Genomic DNA, 17995 nt, shown 5'->3' with positions numbered 1-17995 from the left:
GGAGTGGAACTGGAGAGAAGGTGGATCCATGAATCTTTATGGCTTCATGAGAAGCCGGGGCGCCCATAGTGATGACAGGCGTGTTGGTGGAATTTGCATAAAGGTTTGGTTTAATTAAACAGGACTATGGACCTTGGCGGAGGTGAGCGCTCTACTGAATGCACAGCTCCTGAATTAATTGCTTCTTTAGGGCCTGCTGAGAACAACCATTCTACAGTATGTGTCTGAAAGCTTGTGCAGAGAAACTCCCAGATCAAACATATGCACATTATTTGTTTTTAACAAACCAATAACAACAAAATGATATTCCATGTAAGAGAAAACACACACACTGTCCTCACTGAGCTCCACCTCCATTCTCCATCACCAATAGCGTGACTCTCTGAGCGCCACAGCTGTACAGGAAATCAGTCATCCTCCATCCACTGCTGTCGCCATGGCAACACAGAGAAGAGGAGGGAGGGAGGGGGGGTCTATTCTCTGTTACCGCCACCTCCTCCTGTCTTTTGTCTCGTTGAATTAGAGGTAGCTCAAGTCGGGCTCACGTGTTGCTTTCTAAATTTAAAGCCAGTGAGGTCATCGCTGTCTGACCACTGAGATGCTGCGTATTCATTTCTAGAGGTTTCCATCCTTTCTGAGGATTCCAACAGTCTTATCATTTCATTTGTTGTGTGTGTGTGTGTGTGTGTGTGTGTGTGTGTGTGTGTGTGTGTGTGTGTGTGTGTGTGCGTTGGCAACGATCTGAGCTGACGGTTTGAGAGTATTAGATGACGGTGCGTCTCCAGCAGCAGTGGTGACCTCTCCGTAAATCCCATGGGGCATTGGGGCAGAACAGGCTGGGCTGCTCTGCTCGACTCGGCCCAGCAGCAGCCTGGAGGAGCCAGATGGTCACAAATCAGAAATGGAATCCAGACCCCTCCCCCACCAGCCGTGAATACCCCACCCTTTTGTGCACACACAAACATATACACTCGTATAAACACCACGAGATAATTTGTGCATCTCTCGTCCTCTTCCTAAAAAAATCCCCACCATTCTTGGATGAAAACGCATCTAGATATGATCAAATCTAATCTGATCTAATCCTTTCATTAAGCTCAAAACAACCAAATCGGACTACAAGGTAGTTTCAGGTCCTGAAAACCCGACAGAATTTTTTACAAAACTGACATTTATTTCTTTACAAGTGGTAACGACTGGTCAGCACATCTGCCTGTGTGCTCTTAGAGGTGGATTATCACCACTTGATAAACCAGCCTATTAACCAAAACAGCTGCACCGACACCACGCGCTACAGAGATGATCCCCAATCCGATGATAAAGCATAGTAATCAGATTACGAATAAACAAATCTCTAGATTAATCCCTTTTTTTTTTTCAGTAGTCGAGGGAGGGAGGGGTCTTCCTGTTAACCCTTGCTGCTTTAACTCATGGCAGGGGGTAAATGAAAGTGTGTGTATGTATGAAAACTGCAGAGAAGTTTAAATAGCTTAGAATAATAGCTTACCAATCAATCAACTTTTATTTATAAATCAGATAGACTGGAATAGAAAGATCATGAGCAAACATAAAATAGCAGATGACATATCTAGGATGAAGGGCAAAAATTGGCAAAAAGAGCTCAAAGCATTTTAAAAGAGACGCAGGTGAATCGAGTTAAGACTGTTTACCACATCAGATCAGACGTATGTAATTATTACTCCATCATAAAATCTTTGGTGCTTTGGGTATTTGTGGAGATTGTGATTGGTTAAAATTGGTTAATCCACAAAGACGGGGCCTTGATTGCAAGTTGGAGCATAATATCAATGTGAGTTAACCAAAGGTAATGAGAGTCCCATACAGTACGTAGTAAGTAGGTGCAGTAGGACAGATAGAGGTATATACAGAGAGGTGTGTCGCTATGCTTTTGGATAGAAGCGATCAGCTGATAGGCCAAGCAGGAAATGAAGACTGACCATGTGTGAGAGATAAGAATGGACAGGATAATGTGTGAATATCTACATCTTCCAGATAGAACTGTCACTACAGCTTCATTTGACAGTTTCCTTCATTCACGGCAATAGTTGTCGTAAAGTAGATAAAATAGAAGAATAATCCTTATTTCAGTGTGAAAAGTTAGCTAAAAAATGAATAAAATAAACAGTTGAAACAGGTTGCTAGAAAATTAGATAGAGTAATGTTTTAAAGATCCAGCTTCTGCCACTCTAAGAAGGACAAATACAACATGAGCAAAGTTGTAAACAATGATTATTCAATTATGTGAAAGAATAATGTGAAAATAGCCATTTTCATGGGATGGATGGTATTAAAGATTATCCAGTTTATAATCCAGTAATAAAAATAAATTTGAATCAATGACGGATGTCGTCAATGAAGGGCTAATATGCTACACTAACAGCTCTGTGGGGGAGCATTAAGATAATAAAAAGGTTGGAAACCACTAGCTTAGCGGACAGGCTATCACAGATCACTATGGTATCCTAGTGACAGAGTCTTCCTGTGTTCGCCTCCACAGGAACCATGACTCATTCATTCTCCATCTTCCTCCTCCTCCTCTTCTTCCATGGACTTGTACTTTTGTTTTACGGGGAATAATTTCTGTATGAATGAAGCAGAGAAAATGACCACTGATATAAATATGACACTCTCTTGAGACAACAGGGTGATGAGTTGTTTGAGGTTTAAGCTGACCTGCAGGCAAAGGCAAGAAAGTAAACATACAATAAATGCTTTGCTTTTTTTAAAAGCAAAGCATCTGTTTAAAAATGTTCTTTAAGTCAGAAACACACATCTCACAAACTGTTACAATTAGAGTAAAAAACACAACTTTAAACTTCTCCACTAGAGGCTTTTAAATATAACAACCTACTGCACACATATTTAATGTTTCACAGGAACTTAGAGCAATGTTTAAACAAGAGTTTTGATCTATACCATTAGCTGTGTGAAGCTGTTGGAGCTCCATACATCCCTTTCATGCTTCCTGTGCAAGGTGGAATTTTTGCTCCCTCAATACTAAAAAGGGAATGAGCCAAACAGGTGACAGGACATGATGAGTGTGATATTTTGATGACTTAATATGTGAATAACAACACCAAATACGATCAATATTCCACAAGTTTCTCCTAAAATGAGTTGTTTCTGCACAATCTCCAGCTGATTTACACAAATCTATTCCAGGACCAATAGGAGCATTTATCAAGACCGAAACCCAGACTATCGTCTTCCCTGGTATGTATTTGTTTAATGTAGGTGTTTAGAGGGAGGCTTTTCCTGTGGATCTTTTGGGAAATGGGAGAGAGTGTGCCCAGATAACAGACAAGGGAGGACAGAAAGAGAAAGGGAGGAGGATGAGGAGGAGGGTAGGTTCTTCCGCTGAAGGGTGGAGACTCAGAGAAGCACTGAGGAGGGAGGCAGGGAGGATCTCAGCTGTAGAGGCATACAGAGAGAGGAGTGTGTGTTGTGTGGATGTGCTGGCCCTGCCTCGCTGACCGACTGTGACGGACAGAAAGAAGGGAGAAAGCGTGGATACCACTCCACAGGGCTGGATGTGTTTGGCATTGCAGACTGAGGCCACGCACACAAATAAAGGTAGGATTCTTCTGACATTTTGCCATCCTAGACGTCACTGCATGTCTCTGCTTTGTAGCATCTGGGTTAATCACATCAAAATAAAGGGTGTGTTGAAATGGTGGAGGGCTTTTTTGTTGTTGTTTTTTTCCATTTCCATGCTGTCGTTTTCTCCACGCTCAAGGGGGCCAGATTGATGCCGCTGGCTGCATCATGGAATCCCCTCCTCCCTCTAAAATCTGTAAAGCCCTCCATGCTGTCAGGTGGATTGCTGCTTTACCTCCTTTCATACAATAATATACTCTATCTGTCAGGGAAATAACAGGATGGGCTCTCTTATTTTCTTTATCTCTCCTTCATTGGTCAAATCTTACAATATGGAGAAGGAGGAATCAGCGGTTTCAGGCGATATTTGAATGACGATGAAAAGAAAGAGATGGATGAAAAGGGGTCAAAGGAAGAGAAGTACAAGCAGTCCGTGAGGTTTTCCACCCATCCTTTCCCTCCATATGATGAGGAGAAAGCAATCGACCACACACACGGTTATATAGTGGTTGTATCAGGCAGATGGCTGCAAGAGGAGGTGGAGGAGGGGGCTTTTGGGTTTTTTATGCTGTTCATAGACGGATACAGTGGCTGACAGCAGCAGGCATGCACACGACCGCGGAGAAAACCAACAGATATTCCCTTTCTCCCACTCGTCGTTCGTCACGAGAAGATATCGTCATGTATAACTCACTGGAAAACATCCAATCATATGTGTGCGTGCGTGTGTGTGTGTGTGTGTGTGTGTGTGTGTGTGTGTGTGTGTGTGTGTGTGTGTGTGTGTGATTGTGTATTCAGGCGTCATTACAAACGCACACAGGGAGTCATAATTACGCAAGAGCTCACGTCCGGACGGCTTGTGCTGTGTGGAGGGGAGTTGCTCCAAGGCCACAAATTGTTTCACACACAGTGATGTTGAGACTAGAACAGCAGCCCACGAACCATGATAAAAACCAAAAACCTTGGGAGTTTTCCAAGGGAATTTTATGAATACAAAGCAGAATATGAGAAAGGGAGGAGGGATGGAACAGAATAATGAAATGCCATCCACTCCTTTTTGACTATTTTGGACCTTAAACTGAAAATAAGCTGGCAAATCAGAGAAATGTGTGAGGAAATCTCAAGTATATGCTGAACCTATTTGCATCTGATGAAGTTGGTTTTTGGTTTTAAGCATCTTTTCTGTCGGCTGATTGGTAGAAAGTAGTCTGACATGCTGAAATTCACGTTCAGTCTAGCAGGTCAATGAACGTGATTCAGCTAGAATCTCATTGCTGTCAAACTCAATCATTTAATCTGGTTTAACAAGATCTCGGCTCAACTCTCTCCAAAGTGAAAGTGAAACATAAAATTTGATTTAAAATGAGCCTAATCTTGTAGAAGTCGTGACTCACAGTTGTTAAATCAGAGTAAAGTTCAAATTTGAATGTTTTCGTGTCAGGTCCTTGTCTTCTGAGAATTTAAGGTGCTTGTATAATTTCATTTATTTGGAAAGTAAATCTCATCCACCGAAGTCCTTCAAGAAGTGAAGCACAAGACGTGAATATTTTTGATTTGGAGTCAAATCTTCATGAACACATGACTCAAGTTGATAAGATCACATGACAGCCATGTGTTAAACTTGAGGCCTTGAACGTAACACGTAAAATATGACTTTCTACGAGCCAAGTCTGTATAGATGAAAAAAATTAAATCAGGTTTTAGGTACAAATTATTGGGTTTTTAATACTTTTTACCACCAAGGCTTACATCAGATATATTTTACTGAAATGAAGTCAGTCACAATTCTTGAAATCTTTCTGACATAAGTTTGACTTTGAGTTTAATTGGCCTTTATTTTAAGGCTCTTTCTCACAACTTATGTCCAAACAAGTCTTGGGTCCTTATGGGTAAAGCATTTTTTTTTTCTATTTTAAGATATGACTGAGTATCCAGAATCCAGGTGGTCCAAAACCAATCTGCTGCTGTCTGAGGGAATTTCTATGTCCTCATTTGTGTCATCCTGAAGATGAACACAAGTTTGTGTCAAGATACAAGTTGTGTGTTCAACCAACTCTTTAATGAAACTGAAGGTCTTTGACTTCAAACATCAACCCATAGACCAGTTCCAAGTCTTTGTTTTTGTGACTTGAGTCTGATTCAAGTCCACATTTTATGTTGACAAAAGCTGCCTTTAATATTTTCACAATAAGTTTGTTGACTGTAAGAAGAAAATATAAGATGTTAAGGTTCTAAGAATAATTTTTTTAAATTTAAATATAAATGAAATACAAATGTCTTTTATTTTGACGAACATTTTACTGAAGTTCAGGTGTTGAGGTCCTCAGAGTACACACATCAGCAAATATAGCTTTGATCCACATTACCATCAAAATCAAATGGATCTTCCCTTGGGCCGTAACGTACCCTTCCTCAGTTAAACTTCTTTTTAAATTATTGGCTAACTCTGCTAAAAGACAAACTGGATGGAGATAACAATTCTAAAATTCTGACAGCTTGAAATAAATCCTTAATCCTCCCCAAAAGCAGATGCACTGTATTAGTTCTCAACCAAATATACATTCGTGGCAAGATTAGGTCTGAAACGGTCCGAGCAGCACCCCCGTCCTCTCAGCCGAATCTAAACAAGCCCGGATGTTTGTAATATTGTTAACAGTCCGGGAGTCTGGCTGTGTTATTCTTGGCATGCTGATTGATTCCAGAGGAAAAGTGTGTTTAAGCCTCATCACTCAAGGCTCACATACAAATGCTGCTGACGCCTCCATTACACAGAACAGAGGACATAACGTCACACAGAAGCCGACAAAACCTTCATTTGTCAACCTTTCAAATTTCACGCCGGACCCAAACAAATATGATACCAAGAGTGGAAAAGATGCACAACGGCTGCCAGAATCACCAGAGGAATTGAAAACAACCCTTTCACTCACAGCCAAAATTCACTGGTGCTATTTGGCTGGTGGTTGGTGTTAATGTCCACTCTGGTAAAAAAATAAAAAATAAAAAATAAAAAAACAGTTTACTTTTTCACGCTTTTGAAATCTGCTCTTGTGACAGCAGTGACATGTATTGTTTCTACGCCACTAACTATGTTGCTGTTACATAACAAGCACATAAAAGGTTTTAAATACGTGACTTTAAAGGCAAAAAGAAAACCGCTTGGTCTCTGCTTTAATCTACCAAAGAAGAAACATGCCGGGCCTTGATCGTTTGATTTAATAAACATAATAGACCACATTTGTGCTCCCTGGAGCCATAAGCCTCCTCCCTGCTGCCTCCTTGACTCCCAGGGGATTCATCATTTCCTGGGCCACTGCCTTCTCCCCTCCCCCTCTTCTGGGACCTAGATTAACCCCAAAGACACACACACATACACACACACACACACAAAATTTTTGAATACACACTCCACAATTTCTAAAATGGCAGGATGGGCAGACCATGCTACGGGTGGCACAGATGTCCGGGGCAATCAAATATTCGTGGGTGGTGGTGGTCTGAGCGAGAGGAGAACAGAAGGAGACTGAGGGTTAATGTGACGTTTAATATATTAAAAATGTAAGGTTTCATATCAAACGTTAGCCCTTAGGTCAAACATAGACAAACATGTGAATGAGAGCTTTACAGAAAATGAGAGAAATACTCACACAATAGTTTATACGTTGTTGTTGTTGTTTTTTTATTGTCGTGCTGGCTTTACTTTCACCAGTGGAATGATGTTTTCACCCACGTTTGTTGTTTTTCTGTTAGCAAGATTAGACCAAAAACCACAGCCACAGTTCCAAGAAACTTGGAAGAACAATGGAGCATGGGCCACAAAGGAAACACCTCAATTTAATATAGCGTTAGATTTAGGGGCAGATCCATCCATCCATCCATCCATCCATCCATCCATCCATCCATCTTCTTGCAGATTCTTTAAGACTATCTTGTATTATCTTTTATTTCACGATACTTTCTCCAACAAGACCAACCCCCTCCAAGGCTAAACATTCATTCCTTCTCTTACGACTTGCGTTGCTATTATTGCTATGTGCAACTCCTGAATTTAGATTTTTTTTTTTCACCAGGAGAACAAATATGTAGAACTTTTTTTGGTAAGGGAAACATCTGTTCCAGAAGTCAGCATTTCCTGTTCTGCATGGCGGATTCTCCCGACATTCCCATCCCTTTCAACAGACTTTGAAATACCATATGTTCAATGGGATGTTGTGAGAAAACAAAGAATTTACACAGTTTTTATGATAATCCTATTTAAGTAAACCCAAATACAATAAACGATGGTGAATGATGGGTGTTGTGAGGGGAACCTGGAGTCCGACAGCAGAAACTGTGATGGAGGACACTCAGCTGTAACACTGAGCATCATCTCCCCAGACGATCATCGCCCGACAGCTCTCTGCCTTCCCTTTCTGTCTGTGCAGAGACAGGGGTGTCCTTTCTCCTATTCAAGGGCAGGGATATGTGCCGTATTACATTCAACAGTCAATAGCCTCTTGATTGCGTTCATTAATAACTCTGGAGGTCAGTTTTATGTTACTTCTCCCGGTTGTGGCCGCTGTAAAAGCCTGGAATAAGATACAACCATCACATCTTGACCTCTTTTATCCTCTTGATAAACTTCTTTATATTTCCAGCTGTTATTAATCAATCTATTGTCATTCTGCTTGTCTTGTCCGATCACTTTACAACAGCAAATCTTGATTTAGCTTCGTGTGCCCTTCAGTGTGTCTCGTTGTGCTGTGACATCGCAGACTGTACCTCATTGTCCTGGAGCAAACTGTGGATGAACAATCACACAGTGAAGCCTGGATGACTGAATGTGTGAGTGTTTGTGCAGACTTTGAGCCCCACCACTGCCTTTTAAGAAATAACAAAAAACAGACTTGCATTTTTGAAAATGGTCAATGGGGTTTTGGATTAGTTTGTGGTAGAAAAAAAAACAATAAAACACACACACACACACACACACACACACACACACACACACACACACACACACACACACACACACACACACACACACACACACACACACACACACAAAGAAGAAAAGACTCAGTCAGCACAGTAAAGCATTGTGTCAGCTTTTACTGTAACAAAATTGGAGTCAGGAGGTTTTTGGTGTGATAAACAAAGGAGCATCCCATATTTTCCTCAAGCCTGACAAGCATCAGCCCTATTAAAAGAGTACCTTCAAGAAAATAGCATGATTTTTTTTTATTTCTTTTTTTCAACTAACCTTGAAAACCTGTTCTGTTATAAAGTCACAGCTTTGGAGCAATCAGGATTTTTTCAGGTCGTGTTTTTATTATTTTATTATTTTTGGTACTACATTCTGCCATCCAAATTTAAAATAAAAAATAAGGGATCATCATTTAACTATATGTTTTTGCTTTTATTGATGATTAGCGCATCTCCTGTTTGCGATGCCAGGAAGCTAACAGCTTAGCCTAACCTTAGCTGATAGGATTGCCTGAGATAGCCAAAGACACGAGTTAGCCATAAGTAGCATTTAAAAAGCAAAGACTGAAGAACGTTGTATTTCAATTAATTATAATGCAATTCTTGAGTAATTCTACACTTTTTTTTTTCATTATTATTATTTATGAATCTTCTATATAGTTAATCAGCTGGTGAAGAAGGTCGATTTTGCCTAAACAATACAACTTCAGCCACAGGGTCAAATAAAGATGAGCCACTACATGCACATGTTTACCAGCGGTCTGGGGAGTAATTTAACCATTTTAATTTGTAATTTTTTTTTCTTCACGTGTCACATTTTCCTGGTTTTATTTCTGCCTTTTTGACCCTGATTTGTTTCAGCTGCTGACTGCTTCCATCTCATTGTGACGACCACTATTGACACTGAAAATACCACTATGTAGTGGGAGACTACGGGGACGGGCCCTTGGCCTCGGTAATGTTTGAGCAGGGGTCCCATCCTCCCTCCTCATCACTCCAGACCCTCACAGGTTAATCACTGACTCTCCAGGGTCCAGATGGCTGATCTGGTGGGACAGATTTTTAATTACTCTGCTCTGATTTCACACCCTGGGCATCACAGAGGACAGAACACTCCCTGCTTCGCAGTCTTACTTCATCCCTTTGGATGGTGTAAAAAAAAATAAAAAAAAATAAGGTGTGTGCTGGAAAAAAGAGAAATAGGGAGAAAATGGAGAGGGGGAACCAGAATTGGAGTGTGTAATAGTGCATGAGAGATCCCTCTCGACAGGCCTGGAATTATATTTTCCTAACCAGGAAGTTTCCCGCAGCGCCTAATCACCCCGAAAGTCAGCAGCACCCAGAGCGGAGCAGCAGTTATAATCACATCTGTGGAGGGCCTCGTGACCGAAAAGACTGAAGCCAAGGGGCTCCAAATGGCAGGGGAAGGATGATGGAGGGGGTCGGATTGATTCAGCGGTGTTATCAGCGGGATGGCGTGTGCTAGGGGTGTCCGTTTTAAAGGGAGGATGAGAAACAGAAGGTCAGAACACATGACAGAAATGGATCATGAGTCACGTCCTCTAATGTAGCTCTCTGTTCAGATCAAGACGCTTTACTGAAGTGAAAGTGGAGAAAATATAGAGCCAAAGCATTAAGATGAAAAGATGCCGGTTATCTCCCTGCTGCGCTGCAACGTAAATATGATGACACAAACAGTTCACTGGGAAATAACATTCAGCATCTTTAAGGACAATGGACTTTCTTCCCTTTTTTTTGCAGTAAACAAATCAAAAATGGAGAAAAATGGAGGTCTGCACCTCAACACATAACTTCTGTATACTGTTTTGATGAAATCGTTTTTTAAGCCTCATCCTCTTGGATCAACAACAGGATGTTGAAACTGGCTTTAATCCATTAACTTGACCGAATGAAAGTTTTTTGAACAGTTTAACAGTCAATTTGTTTTTCGCTCGAGTTTTAATCATATGGTGGATTACTAATACAAAATACTGATTGAAGTATTTTTACATGGATTTTTTTTTTTTTTATTAAATTTACGCAAAAGTTACCTTTGAGTTCCACAGAAACTTGATTACATGATGGATGGATGATTGCATAGAGTGAACCCATGAAATGTTTGTGCACATCTGGATAAAATCTGACGATTCACAAAACTATTTGTCCACAAAAAGTATAAGCAGGTGATTTCATAAAACTTTTCACAGTGACAAGACAGCTTGAGGACAAGTCCTTTTTGTGTCATTTATTGAAAATTATCCTTTAACAAAGGCTTTATTAAATATTTGCATAATGCTCTTTACTCTAAAACATTTCACCATTTAAATTGTATTATTCAGACAAGGTTGTATGTTTGCTTGTCTTGAGGACTTAAAAATAAAATTTAGAAAAACACCTTTTTAAAAGTATTTTCAGTGATTCCAAGTATAAATTTATAATGAAATTATCACGAAACTTAATGGATTGCTGATTTTATTTTTAATCTCAACATTGCTACAAAACTCAGACATTGGGCCGGCGCTAATGTTTGTTAACGGATGTTTCACTGCTTTGATTGGCGATGAGTGGAATTCCCTTACTCGACAGATTTTCTCATGCAGCGTAATTGGTCCAGAGATCTGTTGGACCAGAGAGGAAGAGGAGGCGAGTTGAACGGGTCGTGCCAGCAATGGACCTAAGCATTAAGTCTGGTTCTAAAGCTCACAAATTAGCATATATTATGTAATTTCAAATCCATTAAAATCCATTAAAAACAAAACTTTAAAAAATATCAGCATGACAAGTAAAGGATTTATAGTTACTTACATGTTATTTGATGACAAGAAGACAAGTGGTTTCCTGAAATAGTCCAGTCAATAATATTGTTTGGAATCAAAACTGAAAGAGTGACCTTATTTGGCTTGTGGCAAAAAAACACACAAAAAAACAGGTTATAGCTGTAATTGAAAACTGATCCTTTAAGACCACAAAACTGGACAGTGAAGTGTTTTATTGTTAATGTTTTGATTATTGGTTACTAATGAACTTCCTGTGAAAATCCTCACTGTCACCTTGGTAGGTATCCAGTTTGTGGCCTTTTGAAAGGGAGGTCACAACCACGTAGCTTTTTTTGCGCTGCTGTTATCAGTGTCAACATGACACCCGGGAAAGTGTTGTTAAATAGGGGGTAATTTGATACATGTGACCTCTAAGGGTTAAAAAGAAATTTCCATTTCAGCTGACCATCAAAGGCCGAGCAACATTGAGGTGTTGAGCGAACAGATACTAGAGCGTTATCACACTGCTGGTCTCAGGACTGGCGAAAAGGCCGTTTAAATTAAAAAACAAACCATGAATTAATTTCTGGACTGCGTCTGTAGTTTGTTGTGGTGTTCTCTTTGGTTAGCTTTGACATTCTGACACACGATCAGAGGACCGGACATGAAAGCGTCATTTATCTAGACTATGCAGACCTTCAGCCTCTGAATCTGTCTTGATCCTTCTCTCTTTCTCTCCCTCTCTCTCTTTTTTCAGAGTGGGGTGGATGCAAACTGCTGACTGACCTGCAGGCAGAAGACGGAGCAGAGGTTTAAACAGACAAGGTAAGACGGGACCGGAGAGGAAAGCATATTAACATCAGTGAAAATCAGCTCCGAAAAAACGCTTCAGTTCAGTTGCAGCGATGCAAACTTTTTTGCTTTGCAGCTTCCTCAGCAATGTTGACAGCTGACACAGTCGAGGCCCGTGTCCATGTGAAGGCATTATTTATCAATGCTTGTTGCAGTTTGAGGGTTACCAGCATGGTGACACCATGAGCACCATCTCAGCTTGGTATTGTGGGCAGATTCACGATGGAGGGATGAGCAGAGTGCAGTAAAAGCAAAGAAATAACTGAAGAAGTGCCCACAAAAACCATATAGCATTGCTGGAAGACAGAAACTAGCAATTGATCACTGTTCATTAAATCGTTTAAACATCTTTGAGGTTCCAGGTTTTTCTCCTGCAGTCGGGATTCATGGAAATCCCTCTCTGCTCCCTCAACCTCAACCCTCCCACTGTCATTAATGAACATTTGTGATCGTACTGAAAGACAAAACAAAGTCAAACTAGTACCAAGGCAGTCAACGACTGCAACATCCCACGAAACCCCTGAATTTAAAATTTTACCCTGACCTACCTTCACAGGTCAGGGTAGATCAGAGCACTAACTTTTAATCGATGGTCTTACTCACACTGGCCTTCTCTGGTTCACCTGAAACTTTTATTTAACGCCACACTGAGTGGAAGAGCGAACACTGAGCAAAGTTTTCTTTTGTTTTTTTCCTTCAACAGTTGCTGATGCTGCAAAATGCAAAGGGGTTGAATTTAGTCCTGCCATTGTTTGAATCTTAGGTTATTTTGTATGTGTATCATATTCCTCTGTACATAATAACTAGAACTCATTAGACCGTTTCATATGTAGAGGTGTAGTAAAACATCTGTGCAGCATCGAGACCCAATCACCCAGAGCCATGGCACTGGTGCGTTCTTTGCTTTTTGCCTTGCCCCCTTTACAGGACTATGAGTGGCAGTGATTGAAATTATTTATGGGGGAAATAGGACACCGCTCGAATCAACTGTTCCTTTAGGCAAATTGTCCTCATTGGGTGAGTTCTTCACGGGTACCACAAAAACGAGTAACAAGGTTTTTCTTTCCTTCATCTTCCAGCCCCTCCAGATGCAGTTTTTCATTTGTTTTTATGGTATGTTTTTAAAAAAACACACAATTTCTTCCAATGTATACCATTCAAACCAGGCTGTTGTGTCAGAGTTCTATTTTCTCTGACATCCCAGGAAACTGAAACTGTGGCGTCGTTCTCGATCAGTAATCTGTCCTGCTTTGACGTCTCCCCTGAGTGTTGAAACCACAGTAGAGCCTGAATATGAAAGATTCCAAAGACTAATATTTAATTGTCAATCACTTGTAGTGAGACTTCCAGCCTCTTTGAAAGATATGCTGAACACCTCTGCACTTTAATCTTATAGAAATTCATATTTTTATTACTTCTCTCTTATTTAAGCAAAATATTTGAGCTGTCGCCTCCTTTTCTGGTCGAACTAAACCAACAGATTCACTGGGAGTCTGTTCATTTCTGACATAAGGAGAAATATAACAGTTTCTGCGATTTTTTTTTTTTTGGATGCCCAATTTAAAACGCCATGACCTTAAAAGGTGAAGTGCTTGAGAGATTGAAAACATTCAGGATCCTTCAACTGAAAAGAAGCACAATGTTTATGTTGCGCTGTTAGTACTTTGCCGTCTGCTGCAGAAATCCTCTTCACATTGTCGTTTGGTTTCTCTGACAACGATTAGAGATTTTCCAGTCCAGCTCAGAGGAAATGTTCCAGGCCTGAAAATGTGAGTTGAGTAAATACTTTTTCACTTCAGTGCATTTGAACAGATAGGGAGGCTATAATTTCCTGTCATTCCTTCTGCCTGTCTTCATACTATGGACTGGGTTTCAACCATGGGTGGGTGGGGGGGTGTCAGGCTGTATTCTAGGATGTCATCTTGATGTCCTGAAATCTCAAATGCATCACCTAAAAGGTGCAAATCATGAAATGACGTAGTAACTCCCTGGTAAAGAAAAGACGGTGCTTTATTTGATAAAGTTTCTTTACAGTTTGGCTTTTTACACTCTTATAAATGTTGTTCCATGGGGCTGAGAATGCAACCTTTTTCTAACTATCACCCTTTAAACTCACAAAATACAATTCTTATGAAAACTGGGACAACATGGCCCCACTTGAGATTATTATTTCTAATAGAAAAGAATGGTGTCCACTTTGAGTTATTTAAGTGATGAGGGACGATGATGAAAAGCGTTCAGCTTGTCATAACTGACTAGGTTGGTTATAGTTGGGAATACATGCAAAGCCATTTCTGATTCAAATTGGTCCAATTATGATGCCTTTCCTTAAGCCTGAGACAGAAAGCGTTCATCCACCGGTGGGTGTTCTGTCCTCAGTAGCGTTTATTTCGAAAAATCATGCCGTCAGCTTCCAGTTTGGTATGTTTACTACAAATCTATCCAAAAACTTTGGTGGATCCATGTGCACAAGGATTGCTTCCAGTATGTTTCACAAGTTAAATATTTCATTTCTTATTTTATTCTCATTTGAATTTGGTCAGAGAAGTTTGTTGAAAGTAATGTCCTGACAAGCTTTAATGGAAAACTAGCTTTTGTTTATTCTCGGGATCAAGTCTCAAGTGTTTTGTCTGTTGTCGTTGATTCATTTGTTTACAATGACTCTGGCGTGAAACAGGAATTAATCTGGTAAATGCAGTGACCTCACGCAGACTTCAATTGATGACCATTTTCATCAGTGTTGCTGCGACAGCAGAGATTCCTGCAGCATTTAACCATCCTGATGAACAGGTGTGCCATCGATATTCATGCTGAGCTCCAGCATCTCGCTGAGATCAGTCTTAACCCCACACTGAGCCATACAGGCCGGTGACGGAGGGTGGGGCGGGGGCCCGTGGCGCATTGATCACACACCGAGGATGATGCTGTTTCAGAAAGTTCCCAGCTTGATCCATTTAATCAAAGTGCTTGTAAAAGTCAGAGGAGCATCTGAGGACACAGAACTAAAATTGTTCCTAAACAGATTAAGGGGAAAAACCAGAATAATTTGGTGGAAAATCGAGAGCAGATGCTGATATACAGGCCTCACTGAATCACTGCCCATGTAACAGTAAAAGGAGTAGCCAGCATGGATTGTCGATCTTGAAGAGAAAAGAGGAGTTCAGATTTGGAAGTTACAGATTTGGTTATCCTGAAGGTTAATATTCATATTTGCAGTGACTTGTGTGTAGCTCTAATATCAACCCGTCTGTTCCAACACCAGCAACAAACATCATTTGCAAGACAATTCAAGGTGTTCAGACTGATATGGATTGGTGCAAAAATTCTGTCAGCTGTTGTTTTCATCTGTTTGGTTGATTCATTTTACCACTTGTTGGCTTATTATGACAACAACTGCCCTTCCCTGCATTTATGCAAAAAGCCACGAGAATTTTAAGAACATCCTGGACCACACGTCAAAGTGACTTAGTCTGATTTTAAAAATTCGAGGAATTGACTCATTGTTCTGCTTCAGGTGAGCCAAAACCAAAATTTCTGAAAATATTGATCTGATTATCCAGTGAGTGGAGTGAGGGGGCGACGACGGCTGAGATCAGATCAAGAATAATAAAGTATTGCTTCAGAAATACTATTTGGTTTGATAAAGTTTGATGGAACATGCTTTAACACATGTATGTACAGCCCCACTGTTGTGAAGTGACCTGCTTTAAACCGGATAAAAGACAAATTTGATCAAATTATTAATTTCCTGTCCACCTAATGCAGAGGATGTAATGCTGTGTCCTCATGTGACGTGAGGAAGAGTGAGCAGACATGAAGGAAGCCACCATTAACAGTGTAGAATTAAATAATGATGCTGGTTATCTGTTTATCTCTTTTAAAGATAGTGCTGGACAAAGCGCTGCCCCCTCACTGTCCTCCCACCTTCTCTGCCTCCCCCTCACTGTCATGGGCTGCCTAGCAACTGACACCATAAATAATATCTTGTGTATGTGGTGCGTTCACAGGCATAGGACAATTACCGACGTATCTCTTACTCCTCTTTGCATGCCTGTGGTATTTCAGTGCTCATTTCCATCAGTTCAACACAGTGTGTGGACTGATGTTTGACTCTCCTTCTCCCCCACGCAGGCAGCGCGCACAAGACCTGACCGACAGCGTCCATGGCGAGCAATAACACGGCCAGCATCGCACAAGCCAGGAAGCTGGTGGAACAGCTGAAGATGGAAGCCAACATCGACAGGATAAAGGTGAGAGTGTCCACAGAGATAGTGAGTTTAAACTAAGCTGATTTTTGAGCAACAATTTAACATTTGGGGGATGTTTTTGCTCCCTTTGCAAGGATTAGATGAGAAGATATACATCACTCTTGTGTTAAATATGTATCTGTGCCCGGTAAGTAATCAGCTTAACTTCTTATAAGGCTGGAAATGGAGGGAAACTGCTAACCTGGCTCTCTTCATAGTTGAAAAATACTTCTGCCAATAAATCTGTGTTAGCATGTACAAAATGGAAAGCAGTTACATGCTCGTTTCATCAATCCAAATGACAAAAACAGACATATAAAAACCCCATGTATGCTAGCAAAACTACCTAAATGGCTGCTGTTTACAATGAAATATGTTTCCTGAAACATTTAGTCGTATGACGTGTCTGTTTGATTGCAGGTGTCAAAAGCAGCAGCAGACTTAATGTCATATTGCGAAGCCCATGCCAAAGAGGACCCTCTGTTATCACCGGTCCCAGCGTCAGAGAACCCCTTCAGGGAGAAAAAGTTCTTCTGCGCCATCCTGTAAACCTGGCGTGGCCCTTCAGCAGTCTGCTCAGTGTCGGACGTTGAACGTGGACGTTCAAATTCCATAGAAAACTTCTCTTTGGGGTGGGGTGGCGGCGATCATTGCCCCCCTTTCTTGAAGGGCGCCTATAGAGTGTGAAAATTTAAAACCCACAGAGTTTACATGTAACCAGGGAAGGGGTTTTGATAGCTTCTGTTGAGGGGTGTGCAGTATGTTGAAGGGGGTTTTGTAGATGACACAAAAAGAGATGATGACGATGATACATGTGATGGATGACCAGTCAACCCACCAAGTCTTCAGGTTGTGACGTGTAAAAAAAAAAAAAAAAAAAAAAAAGATAAAATGAGAATAAAAATTCTTTGTGGTTCTTTTGGGACTTCCAAATGTTCTGTTAAATGGTTTGTGGCCAGGTCAAGCATCGTGGGACACGCCCACCACTAGACAACACCTGATTATTGGAATGTTTTTTAAGTTGTTTTAACTTTACCTATCACCTAGATATATTTCTATAACTGTACGTGATTACTGAAACGGCTCTGTTAACTTCTTTTCTTACAGGTTAGTGAAAGCTTTTTTAATAGGATGTTTGAAACATTCGACCCTGTGAGTCTCTTTACAAACACCTGTCTGAAAATCTGTGTATCGACATCTATCTGGCAAATGTGATGCAGTTGGTCTCCTTCAGATACAAACCTTCTTTCTACTATTTGTATAAAATGACTAGCAAGTAAACTGTGCTGTGCTGTGAGGTCTGAATATTTGTTTTGGTTTCATTAACCTTTGCATGAAATTAATAGTCTTCTCTGTTTCCTTTCATGTGTGAAACAAGACCTGGAAGAGCGAAAAAAACATATTTTTTTAAAGAAAAGATTATTCTAGGACATCTCTCACACATAAATAATGCTGTAGAGAATTATTAAGCATTGCATTGCATCAAATATTTAAATTTTGGTAGTACTAATGATAAATTTAATTGCGATTTTGCATTGATCTTGGAGTTAATATGTC

At 40.4% G+C, this 17995-nt stretch overlaps 1 protein-coding gene across 2 annotated transcripts; it reads left to right on the top strand.

The window, feature by feature from the left end:
• Nucleotides 1-3390: 3390 nt before the first annotated feature.
• Nucleotides 3391-17735, top strand: LOC137610904 (guanine nucleotide-binding protein G(I)/G(S)/G(O) subunit gamma-2). 2 transcript variants are annotated; one of them, XM_068338808.1, is made up of 5 exons: nt 3391-3594; nt 12097-12164; nt 13916-13960; nt 16323-16441; nt 16859-17735. In XM_068338808.1, exons 4-5 carry the CDS (start codon nt 16355-16357, stop codon nt 16985-16987), a joined length of 216 nt encoding a protein of 71 aa, XP_068194909.1. In that variant the 5' UTR covers nt 3391-3594; nt 12097-12164; nt 13916-13960; nt 16323-16354; the 3' UTR covers nt 16988-17735. The 2 variants fall into 2 exon arrangements, with proteins under 2 accessions (XP_068194909.1, XP_068194908.1); XM_068338807.1 differs by lacking the exon at nt 13916-13960 and having other exon boundaries at nt 3393-3594.
• Nucleotides 17736-17995: the final 260 nt, after the last annotated feature.

This window comes from Antennarius striatus, chromosome 17, assembly GCF_040054535.1.
Source record: "Antennarius striatus isolate MH-2024 chromosome 17, ASM4005453v1, whole genome shotgun sequence".
NCBI lineage: Eukaryota > Metazoa > Chordata > Actinopteri > Lophiiformes > Antennariidae > Antennarius > Antennarius striatus.
The sequence above is the reverse complement of the archived record's forward strand: the minus strand, read 5'-3'. Positions and strand labels throughout refer to the sequence as shown.